The sequence below is a fragment of the Agelaius phoeniceus genome, chromosome 6 (genome assembly GCF_051311805.1).
Source record: "Agelaius phoeniceus isolate bAgePho1 chromosome 6, bAgePho1.hap1, whole genome shotgun sequence".
Taxonomy (NCBI): Eukaryota; Metazoa; Chordata; class Aves; order Passeriformes; family Icteridae; genus Agelaius; species Agelaius phoeniceus.
In genome coordinates, this window is record NC_135270.1 from 12,493,020 (window position 1) to 12,515,479 (window position 22,460).

Sequence of the window (22,460 nt, forward strand, 5' to 3'; positions counted from 1 at the left end):
CTCTTTATGCCCGCTGTCTGTCTGTCCTTCCTGCCCATCCTTTCTGTCTGCCCCACCTGCTGGAGACCCCTCAGCTATTGCCCGTACCCTTCCTTGCACTACTTCTTCCTTCAATTCACTGCCTCCCTATTTTTTACTGGTTTGACTTCTCTGCTTTGTGAGAGAGCCGATTCTGCTGCTCTTCCCAGCTGCTTCCCGCTGTTTGCCCCCTTCTCCTTTCTTGCCGATGGCAGTATTTGGGACCCCATCACTGGAGCTGTGTGCACCTGAGAGCCAGGGAGGCACTGCTGCTCTGACACTGGCTCTCTGCCTTGTTCCTCCTCACTGCCAAACCCCATTAGGAGTTAAAACCAAGTGAACACTTTCTGCAGTTGGCAGCTGCTGCAGTACCTACAGGCATATTTTGTGATTGGGGGAAAGGAAAAAAAAAAGAGCAGGATGAATGCTATAATTGTAAATGGGAAAAGTGCTGGCTGAAGTTTCCATTTGGAAAGTGATCCCCACCATAAAAAGTGGCTGACTATTGAAGTAGCTGCTTTCTGCTGATACTCATGCACTGCTTCTTGTTTTAGGAGGCACTTTTTGTACCTGCATGGGGTGTTGCTCCTACAATTCTCCCTTTTAGCCAGTTGCTGGAAATCTTCCTGTCTCCGTGCTTCAGTTTTCTTCTGCTGTGTGAAAAGCTTGTGCTGATATCTTCTGCTGCCTGTAACTTTTCTTCCTCTTCTGTCTACACTTCTTCATCTCCAGGACTTCTTCCTGTTGGTGTTTCCTTTTCTCTTCATTTCCTCTTCTCTGAAGTTTCCACCTGGATATTTTGCTTCAGTTTGCTGTGCTTTGAGATGGCTGGCCAGGTGATTTGGCAATGCTGCTCCCCAGACACTATTCTTGTAGTAAAAAAAAATATTTTACGATTCTACAGGATTCTGTTTAATGGTAAGTCAGTCTTTTAACTTGTTGGTGGTGACTTTGAAAGTACATTTCAATCCTCTCCCCTTGTTATTTTAAAAATCCTTGGGCTTCCTACAGGTGATGCATGGATGTGATCAAGAACTCTTTCAATGACTGCTTTTTGTTTTTAATGTTTTAACTCTTTCAATGACTGTTTTTAATCAGAAAGATTGACAATCTCTGATGAATCTCTGTGAACCTATCAGCTCAATTTCACGGAGCATCTAACCTTTATGAGATTGTTTTGGGTGCATTTATAAACGTGCACAAAAGCTTACCATGGGCTTATCTGAATTGCATACAAATATATCTCTGTGCAGGTAGAATATGACAGAAATTGAAGTGCAGATGCTGTCTCTGCCTGTGTCTGTCCTGACACACAAAACCACACAATATTCTTGTGGGCACCACAGAGAGGTGCTCAGCCTTGTCATCCCCTCAGGGATGTGCTCAGGAGATGTGCCTTGTTCTCCTGCTGCTGACATCCCTCCTGAGCCTGCTGTCTTTTCACAGATGTGGACGAGTGTGCCCTGGGGCTGGATGACTGCCACCCAGATGCTATTTGTCAAAACACCCCGAAGCTGTACAAGTGCATGTGCAAAATGGGTTACACCGGCGAAGGGAGGAAATGTGAAGGTAAAGGGAGCACAGCACAGCACTCTGGCTGTGCTAGCATGGAGCATTTCTAAGGAAATAGAGCCACTGAAAGTAATGAAGGATGATTTTGAAATCAAAATAGTCATTGTTTTGTCACCTGATTTACTTCTTGTTTACAAAATCAAAGGCAAACCTTGCACGATTTTCACCTGTTCGTTTCACTCAGCCTGATAATGAGTTTGTTGTTATGGCCTAAAAAGCATAAGGTAAAGCTGCCAGGGGGTTTCAGGGTTTTTTCTCAGTCATTCAGCAGGAAATGCATTAAATATAGTGTGTTTGCAAGACAATGACCATTTTGGACAGCAGTTGCTGCTCACATTTTGGCAGTCACATCCCTGTCTATAACACTCAGGCAAGCATCCATCATACTGACTTTTGCTTTATTCCTTAGACATTGATGAATGTGACAACGACTTCAATGGGGGCTGTGTCCACGAGTGTTTCAACATTCCAGGGAATTACCGCTGCACTTGCTACGACGGCTTCATGCTGGCTCACGATGGCCACAACTGCCTGGGTAAGGGGTGTGCTCACGGGCAGGGTGGGGGCTGCTGGCACACACCCTGTGGCTGCACCCATGGGGAACCTGCCCATCTCTTGGGCTCACTCAGTCCAGAGAGAGAGGAAATGTTGCTTGTGAGTCTAAGGGTTTTCAGGTATCATCCCAGGGTGGCTCTTTCCCCCCTCTGTAAATGAGGATATCTGTGCTGTATTTCTCTGGAGTGCTTTGGGTTTAAGTGGGCAAAATGCCACCTATTATTATGCTAAATGAGTTTATATAGAGGAACATGTGCTATCATTGTCCTCTCCGTCCCAGAGTTAGCTTAGGATCAGTTGTCAGGTGTGTTTCCAGGCTTTGGGATCTTCTCTCTCAAATCTGTCTGTAATATGGGGGCTTCTCACTCTGAGTATTCCCAAAAGGAGAGGATGTTTGGGAGTGTTTGTGATGGAGGCCATTGAAGAGCAGAGGGGCTGACCCTCGAGCTGTGAAGCTGTCCTGCTTCCTGGGCACCCCTGTGCTCACCCTGTGCCACCTTGTGCCATTTGCTTTTCCAGGGATGGCTCAGTTTCCCTCTAGTGCTGCACTCTGTGTGGATGTGCCTGGACACACCTCCATACCCAGGGCAGTCAGAGGGAACCTTGCCCTCCCTGCATGACTGCAGTTCATTTGGCTGGCTGCTCCCACTGGTGTGTGGCACATCAATCAGTGTGTGTGGGGGTCAGACCATCCCCAGGCTGTGTCTTTTGCAGGGACAAATCAGGAAACTCTGCAGTATTCAGTGGGATTGTGTTGGGTTTTTCCTGCTGGGAACCTGTTGCCTGCCCGGCTTTCTGCATTGTAGGTGGAGGAGAGGGTGACCTCCCCAGGTTCCAGAAATCTCAATCAAGTAGAGAGGGAAACAAAATATCTGCGGATACTTTAAAATAACAGAACATCCATCTTATTTTAGCGTTTGTGTAAACACAGAGTGGAGTTCAGCTGAGGTTACCATGAAGGGCTGGATGTGAAGGAGCACTCTGCCTCTAACAATGGCACCAAAGGCACGTGTGCATTCTCCTTGTACCCAGGGCATGCTTCAGCTGAGCTCTTTGTGACCACTGACATAACCTAGGCCAAAACCTACCACCTGCTCTGTCGCTGGGAAGCTGCTCAGCATTGCATGGCAGACCTATAAAAGAAAATAAAACATAATGTCATTGACATACAGTGAGGTTTTTACCACTGATGTGCCAATTTTGAGTTGTGATGTAAACGTTAAATAAATATTTTGGCATGCAGCAAATTGGATCACATCTTCTCTTAATCTGTTTATTTACTTTGTTCACGCCAGGGTTGCCCTCCTCTCACCCTTATTTTTGAAGATCTCTGCTGTGTGCCTGGGTTTAAGCCAAATAGACAATTACTTGTTGGAAAGAGATGATTTTTTTGAAAGCTTTCCAAGGTCTGTAAGACAGAAACATCTGCTGGAGTTCAAATCTGTAGCACTAAAGACTCGTGGTGGCTGTTTATTCATGATTGTTTGCACATTCACATCACTGCAGAACTCTAAAATACTCAGCTTCTTTGTGATGGAGATATGTCAGCCGCTCTTTTTCTCCAGCAGGTCACATTCCTTTGCCTCCAATTGGCTTACTCACTGCCTTCAGTGGACATTAAATCTGTTGTAATACCATGTTATGCTTCTTACTAAAAGCCTCTCTTTCTCCTCTTTTTTTTAAAGGACAGCTGTTTTCTGCCAGAAATGCTACAATGTTAAATTAAAAACATTGTACTATTAGCCAGAAACAATGAACAGAACAGGGAGCAAACATGGTGCTGCAGATGAATTTGCAAATGAGACCAGTGCTTTGCCTCAGCAAGGTTTTGTTCTGTTTTTAAGGGTCTAAATGTTTTTTAGTTCCCACTAAATGTTCTGAAAATTAGACTAGGAGAAGTATTTGGCAGTCGCGGTTACAAAAACCTGTGCTTATTAAGGGGTACAGTTCCAAAGAATTGAAGGTTGGGATGGGCATCCTGTTGTTCAAAGGCTTAGCTGAAGTTTTTCTACTCCTTGGTTCTCTTGGTTCTCTTGCAAGCAGAGCCCTCCTGTGTTCTCTGGTGTTGTTGAGACTCTGAATGTTGCAAAATCAAGATTAAAACTGCTTCCAGAACTTCTGCTCTTGTCCTTGACTGCAGTCAGTCAGCACAGGAGCAGCCCTGATGAAGAGTGATGATGTCCTAGGCTTGAGGGAGGAGGGTGATAAACCAAGCACCAGAAGAGATGACGTGTGTGAATTCTAGCTAGGCTGAAAGTAAGGAGCAGGGGATAGGTTTTTAGCTGAATTTATTTTGAGGCTTGTGTTTTTCTTGTTCCACCTTTGCTTTAGGATGTGGAGCTTCCTGGGAAAAAGAAATCTCAAATTGGAGAACAAAAACCAGTATAACCTTTAAAGCTTGGATGGGTTTGGAGCCAAAGGGTGGCTGTCCCATGGAGGCAGCTAGAGCCACATCTGCTTGCTGAGCTGGATGTGCTTGGGCTGTGGATTGGGGCTGCACTGAGGGCAGGGAATGTTCCCTGGGTACTGGGGCTCCTGGGCTGGCTCTGCCAGGGCTGTTCCATCAGCTCTGCTGGGCTGGCTCTCGGGCAGACTGCTCACCCGGGAAATGTGCGTGCAGCTGCAGAAATGCCCTTTCCCAAGGCTGAGAGCACAGCAGCACCCACAGGGCAGCCGGGGTGTCTCAGCTGCCTGGGTGCCTCCAGCCCGAGCTGGTGTCTGTCTGTCTGTACCGTGGTGAGGGCACAAAGCTCATCTCTGTCCTTCCCTCTCTCTCTCAGACACAGACGAGTGCATGTTCAACAACGGCGGCTGCCAGCACGTTTGTGTCAACACGGTGGGGAGCTACGAGTGCCGCTGCAAGGAGGGATTCTTCCTCAGCGACAACCAGCACACCTGCATCCACCGCTCCGAAGGTACCGCCCCGCCCCTGCCGGCGGCGAGAGCCACAAACCAGCTTCAGAAGTGTTCTTAGGTTGATGTTTTCAAAGCTGGGAAGGGGCTTCAAGTCCTCGCTGCTTTTGAAAGGAGCAGTGTGTCAGGATCTTCTAAGTGGCTTTGAAGAGCTGCATCCCTTCCTCTCTTTGATGCCGGCTGTGTCTGCGGTGCTGAGCCTGCTGAAGGCTGTGCTGCTGCACCCCCGGGTCCCTGCTGCTCTGCTGGGCACCAAAACTCTGCCCTAACCCAGGGAATGGTGACAAATGCAAGTTCTGGGCATTTTCAGTGGCTTTAGTTACAGGGCAATAGCTGCACTACCTTCAGATACCTTTTAGATTCCCTGTAGAATGTTTAGGTTTCAGCGAAGAGATTTATTGTTTGTCAGCCCCAAAGGTATTCAAATCTCGTGCTTTGTTTTGAGTGAAACCTTTGTGAAGCGACCTTTGAGAGATCAGAGTCTTGGATATCTAATTAGGCATCAGATGGAACAAAATTATTTTGGATGCCCTTAGGGAATGCTTTAAAGTGGTTGCTCAGATCAGGGAGTTGTCCATTGAACTGTACAGTGAAAATCTCAGTAAGAAGTGCTTAGAGCTGCAAGGCTTTCTTTAATCTATGGCTTATTGTTGGCATAACTATAAGAGGAATCTGAGCATGAATAAACAAATCTCACTCTAAAAATCCCCAAAGTGAAGAGATCAACATTTGTAGACATATATGGCCATCCACAGATGAGGGTGCTGAGGTGGCTGCCATCTGACAGAGCTGAATTGATCTTCTGTTTGGATTAAGAATTTGTGTCCTCAGCTCCTCGGGCCCTGGGCTTGGTCCCACAGGGCTCTGGTTCAGGCTGCCACTGCAGGGGCTGGGCCAGAGTGGGGACAGGCAGGAAGGCAGCAGAGCTGGGACAAGGCACAGCAGGGCTGTGGGTTCTGTGCACCCATGGAGGGGCTCTCTAAGGACTGGAATTGGTTGCTTGAACTCCTTGTCGTGTCTGATGCTGAGAGAGGAAAAACTTCCAACTCTTTTTTCATACTTGCTGCTGCTTGAGTACCTTCTACTCTCTTGAACTGACAGCAGCAGCATTCCCTGTCACTAATATTTGCTCCCTTATTTGTTGCTTTGGAATTCTGTCTCTTTTCTTCAAGATACATTTAATTTCTCTTAATGTTTTTTTTCCCTAAAAGGCCCTTTTTTCACAATACCAAACATCCACAAAACATAGGTATTTTTCTTTGAAAAGGAAAAAAAGGGGACAAAAAAGATGGCTTTTTTTTCCATAAAATCTATGTAATAGAATACATCTTTATCAAAACCAGTCTTAAGAAAAAACCTCAGCTCACTGTTTTGCCTGATATGTTTTTTTTTCTTCTTATTAAAACATTGAGGTGCTTGTTTTGCTTTCCTTAGAAGCCATTTTTTCAGGTTTCATGCTGTGACTCTTTCCCTTCTACCTTGCCCCCTCCCCCGTTCATTACTGTAAAGTGCTGCTGAGGAATCCCCACCTTATTTTTACCTTTTTTTTTTTTTCCCTTGGGTGGGCATGTCTGTTGTAAGCCAAATCTCACTTCTTTATCTTTGCCCTCACTTTGTTCTCTGCTTTTCTGCTCATTTCTGTGACTTCTGTTCTCTGCCTTGTGTATGCGTTGCTCAGTGTTTGTACTTTGTTGGTTCTGAGACCTCACAGCATTGATCAAAGAAGATTTTGGCTCCTACTGCCTAGACCATCTATTCAGTTTCGCTTCTTATCTGTAAAGTGAGGGAATATTTCCTTCCCTGTCTCCCAGACCCATTAAGATTTTCATATATCAATGTCTGGGAGACCTTCCCTGTGGGCTGCAACATTGGCATTTAAACACACAGAAGCAGAGGGACCTGGAGGTTAAACCACAGGAACTGAAGGTGTCCTGGGAAGCTGTGCACAGTCCTATTTTTTATCCTTGTTTTCCTGCTGGAATGGGCTGCTCTTCATCTGTGTGGGAGAAGGAATTACCCAGGGAGGCTGTTAAAGCAGCTGGCAGGGCAGCCATGCTGGTGCATCTCGTTTCTGGGTTCCACTTGCTCCATATTAGGGAATACAAAAACTTGAGGGAAAAGAGAATTTTTTTGTGAGTAAATACCTGGTGCATCTTTGTGGCTGCTGTTGCTCTGGATGGCAAATCGTGCTGCTCTCCCTTGTGGTATCTCACAGTCATAGCTCTGCTGGTTGGTCTGGATTGGGGGAATGGAGGGCATCTGTAGGATGAAAGCCACGTTGGAATCCTGTGTGAATTCACACACAGGGCACCATCCCAGCTGTCCCTCCTGGAGCCTTGGCTGCAGGGAACAGGGAGAGCTGGAGAGCTTTTGGGGAAAAGTTGCCTTAACGCAAGGATGTAAAAACTGTGGTGAAAGACTAAAGCATTCCTGGGGTGTCCTGCTCTGCTGGCTGTGCTGATGCTCCTCACCATTTTTCTATTCTCTCAGAATGTCTGATAGCTCTTTGTACCATTGCATCCTCTCTCTCTGTCCTACAGAATGCCTGCTTGAGCCTGCCCTAAATGGAGCCTTAATGCTCTTAGCAGATTGGGAATGTTGTCCTGACACCTTCTTTGCAAAAAAAAAAAAAAAAATTTAAACCCAGATCATACATGTAGGAGATTAATTTAGTGTGACCTGATAGGGAAATACTGCTGGCTTTTTTTGCCTGTGTTTTGCCAGTGACAGGAGTGCTCAGATCTCAGGTTTGCTGGGTAACTTCAAGAAGGTCCTGTTGTCAGAAAGGTCTCACCTGGCTCAGGGTCTGCTCAACCATCAAGGCACTGGAGTCACCTCTCCTGGCCGAGTGGGACAATCCAGAGCCATCCATCCCCAGATATTTGTGGGTCTGTAGGGCAGGGTCTCCTACAGGAGAAATTGTGTGTCTGGGAAGTGTGTGGGGAGATTTGACCAAAATTTGGTTAGGGTTTGTTTCTGGACCACAGTATGCCATTGCAACAGCACTGGAACAATGTGACCTAGGAGACTTTGTGTGCACCCAGGAGTTTGCACCCACACAGCATTTATGGCTTTACAGAGATCTCTTTAATACAACCTTGTAAAACTGGGCTGAGAGAGATCTACCAGCTTTGGAAACAAGAGCAGTCCCAAAGTAAATGCTGGAATGTGTGGATGTGGGTATCCTCTATGAAACTGCCTTTCAGGTCAGCCAGATTTTGGTGGGTTTGGTGGAGTACCTTGTTCCACAATGGATACCTTGTTATTAAAATGCATCCTGGTCTGGAAAGCACAGTTTGAGCTTTCTGTGGAGACCTGATTGAAGTCTGCTCACTCAGAATGGAGCAATCCCAAATGGAGCATATAAACCATTTGTTTGGTGCCAGTGAACTTTACCAAAGTACCTGCTTGAGCAGTTTCCCCTTTGGTAGCTCAATAGAGACAAAAGAATAACTTTGTTGACAGAAACTAAGCTGCTAATTCTCTTAATGCTCTCTAACCCCTCCGAGCTAACAGACCAAACCATGCTGCATGCTTAAGAGCAGAACTTTCACAAAAACACCAGAGCTAATGAGGCTAATTTGTGGCCTCATGGGTTGTCTCCTTCCTTGACTGACACAATAATGGGTGACAGCTTTCCTGTGGGCTCCTTGGGCTGTGCCTGTGTGCTGCAGGATTTGAAGCCTCATTGTCTTGCTGGACTTGTGGAGAGCCCTCACTGTGGGAAAGGAATCAAAAAGCCAGTAGAGCAGAATAATCTGGGCTCTGCAATGTCCATTCTTTTGTTGCTTAAAGCTGTCTTAATAGAGAAAGGGTCCTGTAGCTGGTGCTCCAGGGGGTGAGAATAGCAGTGTGGAAAAAGGACCTAATTGAAGTGGAGTGGAATAATGGTGACCTCTGCCTCACAATGCAGTGGGTTTGCTTCACTTAGTAGTAAGGCTGAAAAAAGGGCTGTGTAAGTTTAAAAAATATACACGGTGTGGAACTGGCAGTCCCTTTCCTGCAGCATGGTCACCCTTGCTCTTCTGCTCCTGATTGTGCCTCTGCTCAGCTCCAGAGAAGTTCGCTGGGGTGGTGTGGGATGAGCCCTTGCAGCCAAACCATGTTCCACCTGGTCTTCATACACGAAATGTTCTCACTGGGAAGAAAGAGCATTTTGGTGTAACTTGTCCTTTTCAAGCCAAATGTGCCCAGGCAGAGAATTTGATGGTAAAGTTGTGCTCTCTGTATACCCCAGGAGAACATTCAGATGTCTTCTCTTTCCTGGTTTTGTAGCACTGTAGAGGATTCCATACAAAAACCAGTGGTATTCTGTTAAAAGCACACCTATTTGTTTAATTTGGTCTGTGGATCCCATTGGGTAACTCAGCCAGCTGCTGGGTGTTTTTGTGTTGTGTGTGTGCAGGCTGTACCACCTTCTTGCAAATGGCAAAGACACTGATTGCACTGAGCCATGGAGCAAGGGGAAAGAAGCTCTGGCAATACTTTTAGAAATTATTCCTGTTTAATTGACTTAGTATTTTTTGCAAAGGCTAGGACAAACACTCTGGCAATTGACTGCTGTGCACGAGCTGGCAGAGATAAAAATGACAGGAGGTGTAGCAAAAGAAATACAGTCATCAGTGTCACACTGGTTCTTCATTTGGTTAAAGCAGACACTGGCACTAAATTCTGTCTAACTGGGAAGGTGTGCAGAAATACGCAACACTGTGATAATACCCAGTGAGGTTATCTTGGGTGGTGTGTCCTGAAATCAGAAAAAAAAAAATTGAAAACAAAATGGTTAACAATAAAGAGAATTAATGTACAGCATGTGTGCAATCTGCACATTGGCCTGCTCTGAGCTAGGACTCATCACTTGGTCACTGCTGAGATAGGTTATGACTCTGGGAATCTGCTTTGTAAGCCAGGAATTGAAATTGGGATGACCCTTGTGATTGCTGTTCTAAACATTCCCGTGTCTGCTGGCTGCTCTTATAAACAGAGAAATAAGAACTTCATTTTAGACTTGGACATTGCCACATTTGTAAAAGAAATGAGGAGGTTTTATGAACACCTAAAAGGATCAACTGAGAGCATTGGATGAGTATGCAAGTGCTGTACAAATCTGTGGATGTTGCTCTTTGACCTTGCAGTCAAAGAACAGGCACAGAAAAGATCACAGAAGGAGAAACCTTGGGGCCAGTGACTTTGCAGGACCAGACTCGCTGCCTTTCCTCTCTGTAAGCTGAAACTTCTTGTCCCAACCCTGCAGAGCTAGAGACTTAGTCTGTGTGTGTGTTGAAGTGACCTTGTTGCCTGCACACAGAGCTGCTGAGGGTGCTGATGCTCTGGTGCCTTTCCTGTTTTACAGAAGGCATGAGCTGCATGAACAAAGACCATGGCTGTGCCCACATCTGCAGAGAAACACCCAAAGGAGGAGTTGCCTGTGAATGCCGACCGGGATTTGAGCTGTCCAAGAACCAGAGGAGCTGCATTTGTAGGCAACATTCTGCATGTGCTTATGGTTCCCAAAGTGAACAAATAGCGTTCTGTTTGCAGTCAGATGGGCCTTGGTGTGTTTTAGCTAACATGACACACCTGAGCTGTGTGTGTTTGAACTGAACCAGAATTGATGTCTTTTCTGGATGCTGTCACACAGGTCTGTTGATTGCTGTAGTGTCTGTAGTTCGGGAGTTGTGCCATCACTCATAACACCTGCAAGTTCAGCTCCATGAGACAGCTGTGCAGTGTCTCACTGCCACAGAGCCCTTCAGGACAGGGGTGCATTGGATGCTCAGGTGGCAGTGGGGTTGCACAGTGTCCCTCAGAGGTGCTGGAAGTGAGAGTGCCATGTGTTTTCTCCCCAGTGACATGCAACCACGGCAACGGGGGCTGCCAGCACACGTGTGACGATGCTGAGCACGGGCCCGTCTGTGGCTGCCACCCCAAGTACGTCATGCACGTGGATGGCAAAACCTGCCTGGGTCAGTATGCACTGCAGGGAAGGGCTTTTCTGGGGATGGCCAGCTCCAGGGGGGTGTGGTGGTGCTGTGTGGGCAAGATTAGTGCTCCTCACAATGGTATGGCTAGAAAATGTCAAGGAGTTCAAAGTTAAGGAACCTGATAGTGCATGGGTGAGTTGGTTGGGTCCAGGCAAGTTATGCTTCCCTATTTAAGTAGCTACCTAATACTATTGCAACCTGTAATTATCACTGGTCCCCCTGAAACAGGAGGCCTGTTACTAACCAAAGCAGGCTTCCTTCCCTCTGGGATGTCTTGGGTTCAGTTTCTTCAGTAGTGTGAGCCAGGAGTACGTCTCTAAATACTGGGACTCTGAAATCAATTGATGTGTAGTTTTGGGAAGGCAGTTATCCAGTAAAGAAAGCACTTAAGATTTATAAACTCTTGCAGTCTCTGGAAGAGTTTGTTGTCTGTTGATTGAAATCAAATGCTGAGGAATGACTGGCTGGTTGTTGTAATTAGCCCACGATGGATGATGACAGCGCACTCCTAACAGAGCAGCTCAGTCAGCTCTTTCATCTTGCTGCTGTTCACTTCATCTGTAGCACATCTTTTGTTTTGTTAAGGATACTGAAGCAAACATGACTTGTAAGGAAGCCACAAAAGCAAAACATTCTCATGGTTTTGACTGAAGGGTCTTCATGATTTTTATTACTACTTGCTCTTTAAAAATAACTTATTTCTGCCTGGTCAGTTCTGACTGTCCTGATTCAGTGTGTGATGGAGCTGTTTGTGTGTGTTGGATGTCAGATGAGCCAGGGCACCTTTACTCACTTGCTTTTTTCGTGTTCCTTACAGAGAGGGAAGAAGCTGCTGTTGAAGTTTCTGAGGGAAACGCCACAGCAGCAGCTGATGTGGACAAGAGAGTGAAACGACGCTTGCTTATGGGTAAAAGTGCTGATGCAAAATAATTCTGCTGCCTGTTGAAACCTTTTAGACTGAAGAATTAGTGTGGGGCTTTTTTGGTTTTTCATGGTAACCTTCAGCTCTGGGCTGAATTCTGACTGATGAATCCACTCTCTCTTCAGGAAGTAATATTATTCCCTAGTGTTCAGACATGTAATGAATAGCCTTATTTTCAAAAAGAATGACAGAGGAAGAAAGAAGATGCACTCTGTCTTCCCTTGGAGGTTGGACATAGCCTGCCAATACTGCATGTGAGATGAGAGACTGGAAAGGAATAAACCAGTAAAGCTCTCAAAATTTGACAATAAGTAGCATATGCTTGATGCTGCAGAAAATGAGGATACAGAGCTAGAAAGTAGATTTCAAAAAGCAGACATAAAAAAGCGTTCTTTGCAGCTCTCTCAATCAATACATGTAAAATTGTATTTGTCCAGCCAGAAAGACTGATTAAGGTGGTTAGACTGATGACAAGAGGATGAATTCAAAAAAGAGTGAGTTATTTCTGTTTGGTTGGATGTGAAGGACTGTGTTTTAGGAGTGCTCACTAGCAAGGTTTGGTGAGATTCAGGCATGGTTTGCATAGCAGGAAGTTTTTTAAGGATAGTTAGTAAGTAAGGAGAATTAGTAAGTTAGAGGAACAAACTTTGGTTGGAATGGCACCTGGGCTCCCAGGCTGAGGGAATGCTCATGAGGATGTTACCCACCATGACTGGGAGCACAGGTAGTAGGGAAGATGAGTTGGGAGGGATTCAAGAAAACTCATTTAGTAGTGCTGAGTGTGACCAGGTGTCTCATTGGTGGGAAGTGTCAGGGGATCAGCCAAAATCCACTGTGGGCATAGGGAAACTTGACTGGCAGTAACAGATTCATCACCAAGCAGCAGGGATTTGTGTTTCAGACACAAATGGAATACCCAGAAGGCAGAGTTTTGGTTTGTAGAGTTCCCACAAAAAGCCTGGAAGTAGCTGAGGCAGGGATTATGCCAACACATGTATTTAGCAGTTGTTTGTGTGTTCTGGGCTGGATGTTTGAAAAGCAATGTGTTGGGACTGTGCCTTGTGTCCCATGATGTTTTTGGTGCCACTGTGATTTCCCTGGGGAACCTGAACTCTGTCTCGTTGCCAGAGACGTGCGCGGTGAACAACGGCGGCTGCGACCGCACCTGTAAGGACACCTCCACCGGAGTGCACTGCAGCTGCCCCGTGGGGTTCACGCTCCAGTTCGATGGCAAGACGTGCAAAGGTGGGCTTTATATTCCTGCTAGGTGCTCCCAGGTCCTGTAAGATACACACCTCCAAACAGAGGCAGCCCAGTGCCCAGAGGAAAGCCGCCGTGTGCAGTCTGACCGCAGGAGGGATTGCACGGGGGTAGAGGCTGAGGTTTCCTTCACATCACGTGCAGAGAATCTCTTCTTCTCTGCCCTCCTGCTCTTCACCTCCACCTCCCGTGCCTCGTTTTCCAGAGGTCAGATCTGGGAGAGCTAAACCAGCTCTGTTGGCAGCAGAGGTCAGCACTGGCTGAGGCTGGCAGGTGTGGGGGGGCTCACAGGTAGCCAGCCCCAGCCTGGCTGGGCATCAGGAGACTTGGTGAGTAAATACCAATGTGTAAACAGGGATGTGTTTTATAAATATGCACTGCTCCAAGCAGCTCTAATGAGAGCTCTGGCAAGCAGCAAAGGCACGCTTAGGTTGTATATTATATTGCTTTTCCAGTAATTAGATGTTAAGGCTGTTCTGCTAAGTAAAAATGATGAAATCCCCAGGCCTGAGTCAATTAATATTAGATAAAGGCCTCATTCTAATGTTGCCATGAAAAGGACAGGGTAGTTCAGGAAGTCTCTGCCTGAGATTTCTGCAGGGCTTACAGAAAGGAAACGGAGAGAATGTTTAAAATACTAAAACCTCTTAGAGAGCCTTGGAGCCAAAGTGTTTCCAAACATAACTGAGGGAATGGTCTTTTATGAATGCATTACCTAAATGCAACTGGCAGGAATACATTAAATGAGAGCAAATAACACTGTCCTGGGGCTGAATGGGCTGGATCATTCTTAAGAGTTGGATCTGATCTTCCTTTCTTCCTTAATTTGTGGGAGTCTCAACTAGATTTTATTTCTGGGCTCCTCCAACTGACTGGACGTGACTATTTTCTGAATCTGGCAGTGGGAGTAGGTTGAGTGCTGAAGCTCTGTGTTAATTTGCTGAAGCCTTTTTATTTTTTTTGTTACAGATATTGATGAATGCCAGTCCAATAATGGAGGCTGTGATCATTTCTGTAAAAACACTGTTGGCAGTTTTGATTGCAGCTGCAGAAAAGGATTTAAATTATTAACAGATGAGAAGTCCTGTCAAGGTATGTGCACTGGAGAGACAATGGTACGACAAAAGTAGGACAAATCAGCGTGGCTTGGACATCTACTACCATGATGAAGTGATAATGGACTCCAGAATAATTTCCATTCCTCAGTTTGGATTTTTTTCTTCTGAAACAGCTGTTGAGTTAATCCAGTTGGCTTGATGCTATTGTAGGAGATAAGTTTAATGGTGCAGTGAGGTATTATCTGGAAGGGACAGAGACAGCATCATATTAACAAGCTCTCTATGAGGCTAATGCTTTCCCCCACCTTGATGATCTTAAAATAATTTACAGGGAAAATTAGGCAATGTCTCTCTCTCCATCTTTCTGACTGATTCACCATTGCAGTGAAACTATTATTTCTTAATAGGATATTTAGTTGCCATGAGCTCATTATTAAAGGAAAAAGATATAATGTGATCTATGAAATTATAGGTCTGTAGACAGAGTGGAATCTCTGTTCCCTAAAACATCACAGAGCATTTACTTTTGAGGATGACATGGATTTTTCCTGGGAGACCTACAAAGCATATTTCCTTTGCTCTAAGTAGTTTGTACATATAGATTTAGCAATTCTATTTAAGCTGCTTAAATGCACAAAAAAATGTGAAGATCAAAATGGTCTGTGGTTGTGGAAAAGCAACAGGATGAAACAATGTCAATTCAGTCAGCCAAATGGTGAATTATGTGATTTCCTAGGTAACCAGATGACATTAAAGGTGAATTTCAGAAAACTGAACTGACCAAGAGAAAGTAATTTTCACCTGGGTTTTTGGCGCATTCTTATCCTTTATAAACAGGCAAAGAAGGACAACTATTTATATGGAAAAAACTTACTGGATAAACACCTGATTTTTGAAATAGTTGGGGTTTTACTTAAATGAAATCTGTTTATGAATGTATCTTAAAGACTTGCATCTCCCTTTTGCTCCTGTCACTTCTGTTGCTTTCCCTAGACTGTTTCAAAAGTGATATCATGCTGCATGCTAAAGCCCAAGAAAAAAGACTGATGAAAAGTGCTAGTGAAGTTGATGTGAACTTTTTTTGTGTCTTGCAACATTCTTACCAGGCATGAAAAAAAATGTACTAGCACAGAAATTTTAGGTACTTTTGATGGTATAATGGATGTTCATTCTCAGAGAGCACAGTGATTTTCAGCAGACCTAAATCAGGCACTGTGTATTCATACAGAACTTCATTTAGGGAGGAAAAAACAAAGGCAATGCTTTCCTTCATAGACTTAATTTCTATGTAGGGTAATCCTAATGAAATAAGAGTTTTGTCAGCAGCTTTTTTCTCCCATAGAAAAGAAATAATTTGATTTAAACATAATTGTAAAAATGTAACAGCAGTTTTTGAGCTTGCCAAGGAAAAGCTTGTTCGGCAAACAGAGCATTCTTTTAAAAACTGTCATTTCATTATGTTACACGATGTGCTTTGAAAGAATCTGCTTAGCTGCCATAGATCTGCACATGCCTGCAGCTGCTGGCTCCTCCCTGGGCAGCCTGGGAGGTGCTGATGCCCCCTTTGTCCCCTGCAGACATTGACGAGTGCTCCTTCGAGCGGGCGTGCGACCACACGTGCATCAACCACCCCGGCACCTTCCAGTGCTCCTGCAACAAGGGATATGCCCTCTATGGCTTCACCCACTGTGGAGGTGAGTCACAGACACAGCACAGCCCCTGGGACAGGGGCAGCCTCCCCCTGTCCCTGCAGGACACAAACTGAGGCAGACCCAGGTGTCCTACGGAGTAAATTTTACCCCTTGCTGTGATAATGAGGAAAGGAAAAGGAGAAAATGATCCTGCTTATTCCTGTCTTTGCTCAAGTGATTTTGCCTTTACACCCTGCATGCAAAAGGGACCTGCAACTATTAGGACAAAGTGATGGGTTTTGTGCTTGGATCTGAAGTCCATAATTCAATACAGTTTGCACATGCAGAAGAGTCATTGACTTCAGTGAAAATTCAGTGGAGTAGGACTTGAACAGGAAGCTCTGAATGACTCTGAAAATTACAGTTCTGCAGGTGCACCTGTCAGATCCTCATGTGATGTAGGTTGGAATTTAGCTGATGCAGTGCCACTTTACACTGGCCAAGATTAATACTCTTAAATTTTTATGTCTTTCCTACAAGGAAAGAAAAAGTTGTTCATAGAAGCTCAACATTTGACAAATTCCCAGAATTAACATGAGGAAACATGAATAACTGGGACACTAAATGGAATCAAGCTTGTTTTATAAAAGCTTTAGGCAAGACCTTACTGAGTCCAAAGTTTACTAAATTCTGAGTAAGACCTGGTTATTTCTGAGGCAGAATGAACACAGTTGGAGATAACAATTCAGAAATCCCTGTGTGCCCGTCTGTTCTACCCTCTGCCTCTAGAACTTCTGAAAATAAGATTACAGAGCTACAACATCACTGTTTTGTCCTGATGAACATGGGAACTTACCTGGATAAGGAATAGCACTGTCATGTGCTCTACTTAGTAAAAGACAACTTCTGTTTAATTTCTCTGCATTAATTCAATTTCTTTTGGGTACCAGTGAGGAAAAGGAGCTGTAATTTTGCTGTTGGCTGCTAATTTGCCTTTTATTGTCATACCCCTGTGCAGAAGATAATTAATCCTCATACCACAGAAAGTCCCTCATTGACTGGCAATCACAGGCTGGTCAGAGCTGATAGGACCTTCTGACCTCTGTGGGAGAAGTCAGTAAGTGCTGGAGATAAGAGGCTGGAATCATAAGAAAAGCTCAATGCAAACCAAATATTTGTGGCATTTTAGACAGCAGAACCAGTTTAAGGTGTTGCCTTCTTTCTCCATTATTCCTCTGCTGCTCATTCCTACCCTTGCTGTCTCAGTTCTGTTAAAAGCACATTTTCCCCCCAAATCAGATTGGTTTTGTAATGTGTTTCACAGTGTTTTCTAACAAATTGTCACTTAGAGGGTGTCTGGTCTGGGGACAGCAGTGACAAGAGCTTGGTAGCATTGAATAAGTGTGTGTGGAAGCAGGTACCTTCAGATGCACAAACTTGATGGGACTTTGATCAGGTTTCCTGGTGGCAGCTTTCTGGGTTTATGTGCAATTGCCATAAAGCCCTGGGAGAGAAGGGAAACCCTCCTCAGGGTGGATCTGAGCAGCAAAGACAGAGACCTTTGCATTTCCCTTTGTTGAAATTCATGAGATTCCTATTGACCCATTTCTGCAGGCAGTCAAGGTCCCTCTGAATAGTGGCACAACCATCTGGTGCATCAGCCACTCCTCCCAGTTTTGTCTCATCTGTGACCTTGCTGTGGGTGAACCCTTGTCCCACCATGCAGGTTTAATGAGGAGGATAAATTGCATTGGCCCCAGTGCTGACCCCTGCATGCAGCACTGCTCAATGGTGCATTCTGCAGCAGCATGCAAGGGTGCACCAGAGGCAGCATGTGCTGTGTTGGCAGTAATTTCTCCTCCTGTTGGCATTTCCTGAGCAGGACAAGGCTCCAAAATTGGATAATTGGCCAAAAGAGGCAAGGGGGACACAGTGGTGTGTTTGCCCACAGAGCCAAAGTGTTCCACAGTACTTGCATCTATCAGAACACTTTGGAGGATTGGTCAGTGTGAATCCTGCCCTGTTCTGTTATAATTTAAAATTAGAAATTTTAATTAACCAGACACAGTGCAACACAGATTTGACTTGATCTGCTTTTCTTAGAGTTGATTTGTTATCATATTGCTGAGGCTGGATATTGTTTAATTATGAGCCACCAGTATTTGGTCTGCTTTTACATTTATCCAGGGATTTGCATGAAGACAAAATGATTCAAGGTGGGTGTCCAGGTAGCATCCCTGAAGTCTCTTCAAGACCCTGCTGAGCAGTATTTGTGTCCACATTTACCCAGTGGAGTTGGAGTGCATAACTTTGGGAAGAGCAACTTTTTAAAGGCACCTTTACCTTTCCTCTGCAGATATTAATGAATGTAGCATCAACAATGGTGGCTGCCAGCAGCTGTGTGTGAACACACTGGGAGATTATGAATGCCTGTGTCAGTCTAACTACAAGCTACACTGGAATAAAAAGGACTGTGTTGGTAAGGTGTCTAATAAATACATTTCTGCTCCTGATGTGTCTGGTGGGCCGTGTGGTTACAGTCAAATTTGATGGTCTGTCCAGTTAAGTGGTATGAGTCATTGTTCCTGGTATTCTGCTTTAATTTTTAGCAAGGCATGATGGTAGTGATGTTGAAACTCATAAAAACAAACAGCAAACCAACCCCAAAAACAGGAGATACTTTGAGGGATTTTGATGCTTTCTTTCCTGTGCTTTTATCTAGCTCGTTCTTCTATTTCCTTTTGTTCCTCTGCATGAGAAGGCTTGCTCATGATAAAGGAAGTTACTTTTGTGGTGTGGTCTTCCAGTGATTTTATTTGGCTTGAATTTTCTGTCTAAGCAGCATATTAATTGCATGGGTGCTCTCAGGTCCTGGCTACAAAAGCAGCTGCATGCTGATTTATTGGTAGGGTGAAGGTGGATGTTTTAATCCTGTGAGTGTTTGTTTTATCCTATTTAGAGACAAAAGATCCCTTGTCTGATAATGTGTCACCCAAGGTGTTGCTGCACTGCATTAAGAGTGGTGGGAGTGACAGATGCTTTTTGAGCTGCTCTCCAGATGTGCAGGTGTTCTCTGGTAAGTCAGAGCTGGCAGAACTGAGCACATGATTCTGTACAGAGTGAAAGGGAGGCTGAACTCCTCCCTGTCAGGAAAGCCCCAAGAAGCAGTCAATAAACAGAGATCTTTCCTCTTTCACTGCAGATAATAGAGGGCTATATCCCTGGCAGTGTCCAGGAAAGCCCCTCTTTCCTTGTCTTTTATAACCACTCTACCCTCAGATTCCCTTCTCACAACAAGTTTCTTTTTGAAGCTGGGGAGGACAGGGTAGAATTCTCTGTGCTCCCTGGGCCATTCCTTAATTGGCCCTGAGAGGCACTGGTGAATGGGGCAAAGGCATTCCAGCCCTGCGTGGGGTCTGGGATTTTGCCCACACAGCCCCTCCATCCCACAGGACTCAGTGCTGCTTATGGCACTGATGCTCTTTTCCTGAATCCTTTGAATGGCTTAGGAAGAGACAAGCTCTAATGTGGAGTATTGTATGAACAACACTGTGTGTTGATGCCAGTCAACGAATTTAAAATGTGTTTTATGCTGCAGGAGTCCTCAGTGTGTGCACTGTGCCTGTGTCTTTACTGTCTGTCTGTCTGTTAGGAACACAAGATGCCTACACCCTCACCTGTGGCAGATCCTCTCAGCTTAAGAAAAAGCAGCAAAGTGCAAATGCTTCCAGCTGGCTGGGTAATCACCACATTTACTGTTACATAGTTTGATTTATTTTCATTGATAACTGTGAAACAAAGGTATTTCTCTTGACTTCCCCCCCCCCCCCTTATAATCTATTGCTCTTTTTCTTCCTCTTCCTCATGATTGTAGTTTATGAGTGCTGCAGAAAATTCCCCTTATGCTGCTTCATCAGCGTCATTCAAACTGAGACTTAAAAATAAAGAAAAAGATCAGTAGTGAAATAAACACTTTTACCAGGAGTTATGTCTCCTTTTAGTCATCCACACCTGGACAGTGTTGGCAGCACACAACGTGTTTAGGTGGAGCTGTTGGACTGTAAAGTTTAGAGGCATTTACAGCCATAGACATAAAAACTACTTTCTGAAATTATTTGAAGTATCTTCTTTGATTTCATCTCACCCTTATTTCACTCAATAGTAGATCTGGTCTTGATCTCCTTTCTCTTTCTTTTTTTTCCCCCCCTAATAAAATGTACTACCCATCATTCTAATTCCAGTTGTGAACCAACTTCACAGCAGGAGGGTTCTGGCATCTCATTAGGCTTTCTGTGATGATCACTTCATATCAGCATATTTTTTATTGTCATCATTGTGGTGTACATTAGGGCTATCTCAATTTTCTACTCCATTTTAAAAAATAATGTGTTTCATTGTTTCTTCCTGAAGATGCTTCAGCCATCAAGATAAGCGTAACCTTTAAATTAAATGAAGGAAAATGTAGTTTGAAAAAGACTGAGATGTTTCAAGAAGGTCTGGAGCAGATGATACCAGGTATGGATACAAAAATGCAGGTAAGCAGGTTAGAGCCAAAGCTCAGGGGTTAAGTGCTTTCCAGGTATGAAGTACACCACAAGCAAAGCATAGAGGACTGAAGGCTTTCTGTTCTTCACTTCTTCCTGCTTGGCCATGACCCTTGCAACAGTTATTTCAGATCCCAGGATTTCCTTGTGGCATCCTCAGTCTTGCTAGGAAAGCCCTTATAATTTTTCTGTTTGTAATACTGCTGATAAATTCTCAGTAAAATCAACCATTCTTTTTGTCAGTTTGATTCCTTCCTTTTCTTCCTCTTTGTATCTTTCTCTTCTTTCCTTTCTCACCTGCTCCTTGCTGTCTGGTGCATCATTGAAAAATCTCCCGACCTTTATGCTGACTCTATTGTCATAGGGTTATTCCTCTTGTCCCTTGTCTTCCTTTCATACTTCAGCAACCCCAGATGGATGCAGTGGGGTCAGCTTTTCCATCTGCTCCAAAGCAGAAAGAATAGGCTGGGAATTTACAAAGTCAGCAGAAAATGAGGAGGACTACTTTAAAAAAAAAACAAAAACAGAAAAAAAAATGGGGAAAGGAGTCATTAAACAGTATGATGAATCAGTGTGTCTGACTGTTTGTCCTTAGCAGAGTAGCGGTGAGGAACTGCGCTGAATGCTCAGTGACAAGTTATGTACTCCAGAACCAGAGCTTATTCTGGATGTTTCCTTTACCTAAACCTTATTTCCTCACTGAAGCCATGAGAATGGTCATGACTCTGTGTGAGGGTGCACCAGGTGAGAGCCTGGCCAAACTGTTCTTTCTCTGGCCCTGATGGTTTGCTCCTCTTTAACTCTTCATGATGACCCACCGGTGAACGTTCAAGAACAGACCTGGCCAAGCTTTTGCTTCCTTTGATTTTGTTCATGCAGAGAGACAAAATTCAGTAATGGAGAGCTTCCACTATGTAAACCTAACATGCAGCTCTGGCAAGAGAGTTCCTGGAGCCCTCAGTAGACTGGCAGCGACCAGAGAGATTTTTATCACTGCGGACTTTGAGCTTGAAACGAGCCGGAAGGAGGTGACAGGTTGGTTGGAAAATAATTCCAGGTGCGCTTTGAAGCTTCTTGCCATTTGCTTCTTAATTTCTGTATTTTTCACTTCTGCCTGTATGCGAAATGATGATAAAAAGTATCTCCTGTTTTGAACATTATTTCACTGCTCCAGAAAGAGTGAGGCATGGGGATAGCTTCAAAGATCAAAGAGCTGCCCAGTGTATTTCTCCTTAAGGATTCCACACTTGTTCCCAGAAGTGGCTATCTCAGTGATTTGAGCTGGTTGGTGATTGGAATTGGGTGGGATTTGTGCAGAGTCGCTCAGGGCACCCCTTTCACCCCTGGTGCTTTTCAGACACGTGCGATGTGCGCTGTGCCCGCAAGAAGACGGAGAAGCGGTTCCGGAAAACCATCCGCACCCTGCGCAAGACGGTCAGCAGGGACCAGTTCCGCATCCGCCTCTCGGGCACCGACCACGAGGTGGCCAGGAAGGCTCCCCGGCCCTCAGAGCCACAGCAGGCCTGTGGTGTGGGACAGCTGCAGCCGGGGGTCAGATGTGGTGAGTTGGGAGGGAGGTGGGCATGATGGAGCACCTCGTGTGTTCCACTGCTTTGCTCGGTTCTGGAGCTCAGAGGGATTGGGGTACACCTGTCCAGGAGAGAGCAGGGCTGGGTGTGCAGAAGTGGAGGTACTGCTGAAATTCTCCCTGTGAATGTATTGAAGTGTTACAGAGTAGAGCAAGGGCAACACACAATGTGTGTTTTTAGCAATTGAAGTGTTACAGAGTAGAGCAAAGGCTCACTGCACTGCACTACAGCTGATGCACAGCCTGCAGTAAGCTCAAAGGCAGAAATCCTGGGAATAACATCAGGCACCAATGGCCTTGACATCACCAATGTTACTTTTAAGACTACGTTTAGTATGCTTTAGTAATTTAGTAATAATTTAGTAATGCTGTGTTCCTGATCTTGTGCACAGCTCACCTCTCCCTCGTCCCAAGG

At 44.9% G+C, this 22,460-nt stretch overlaps 1 protein-coding gene across 2 annotated transcripts in view; it reads left to right on the forward strand.

Annotated features, from left to right (window-relative positions):
• The window catches only part of SCUBE2 (signal peptide, CUB domain and EGF like domain containing 2), a 39,650-nt gene that overhangs the window by 1,285 nt on the left and 15,905 nt on the right, over positions 1 to 22,460 (forward strand). Inside the window, exons 2-16 of one of the 2 annotated variants that reach the window (XM_077179828.1) lie at positions 1,465 to 1,587; positions 2,000 to 2,125; positions 4,926 to 5,060; positions 10,412 to 10,537; positions 10,908 to 11,024; positions 11,860 to 11,949; positions 13,093 to 13,209; positions 14,194 to 14,316; positions 15,860 to 15,976; positions 18,270 to 18,392; positions 18,873 to 18,989; positions 19,566 to 19,652; positions 20,324 to 20,428; positions 21,337 to 21,492; positions 21,815 to 22,018. In XM_077179828.1, coding sequence (XP_077035943.1) covers positions 1,465 to 1,587; positions 2,000 to 2,125; positions 4,926 to 5,060; positions 10,412 to 10,537; positions 10,908 to 11,024; positions 11,860 to 11,949; positions 13,093 to 13,209; positions 14,194 to 14,316; positions 15,860 to 15,976; positions 18,270 to 18,392; positions 18,873 to 18,989; positions 19,566 to 19,652; positions 20,324 to 20,428; positions 21,337 to 21,492; positions 21,815 to 22,018 — 1,866 coding nt within the window. The remainder of the gene's footprint in view (positions 1 to 1,464; positions 1,588 to 1,999; positions 2,126 to 4,925; positions 5,061 to 10,411; positions 10,538 to 10,907; positions 11,025 to 11,859; positions 11,950 to 13,092; positions 13,210 to 14,193; positions 14,317 to 15,859; positions 15,977 to 18,269; positions 18,393 to 18,872; positions 18,990 to 19,565; positions 19,653 to 20,323; positions 20,429 to 21,336; positions 21,493 to 21,814; positions 22,019 to 22,460) is intronic. The other variant, XM_077179829.1, reaches the window with a different exon arrangement.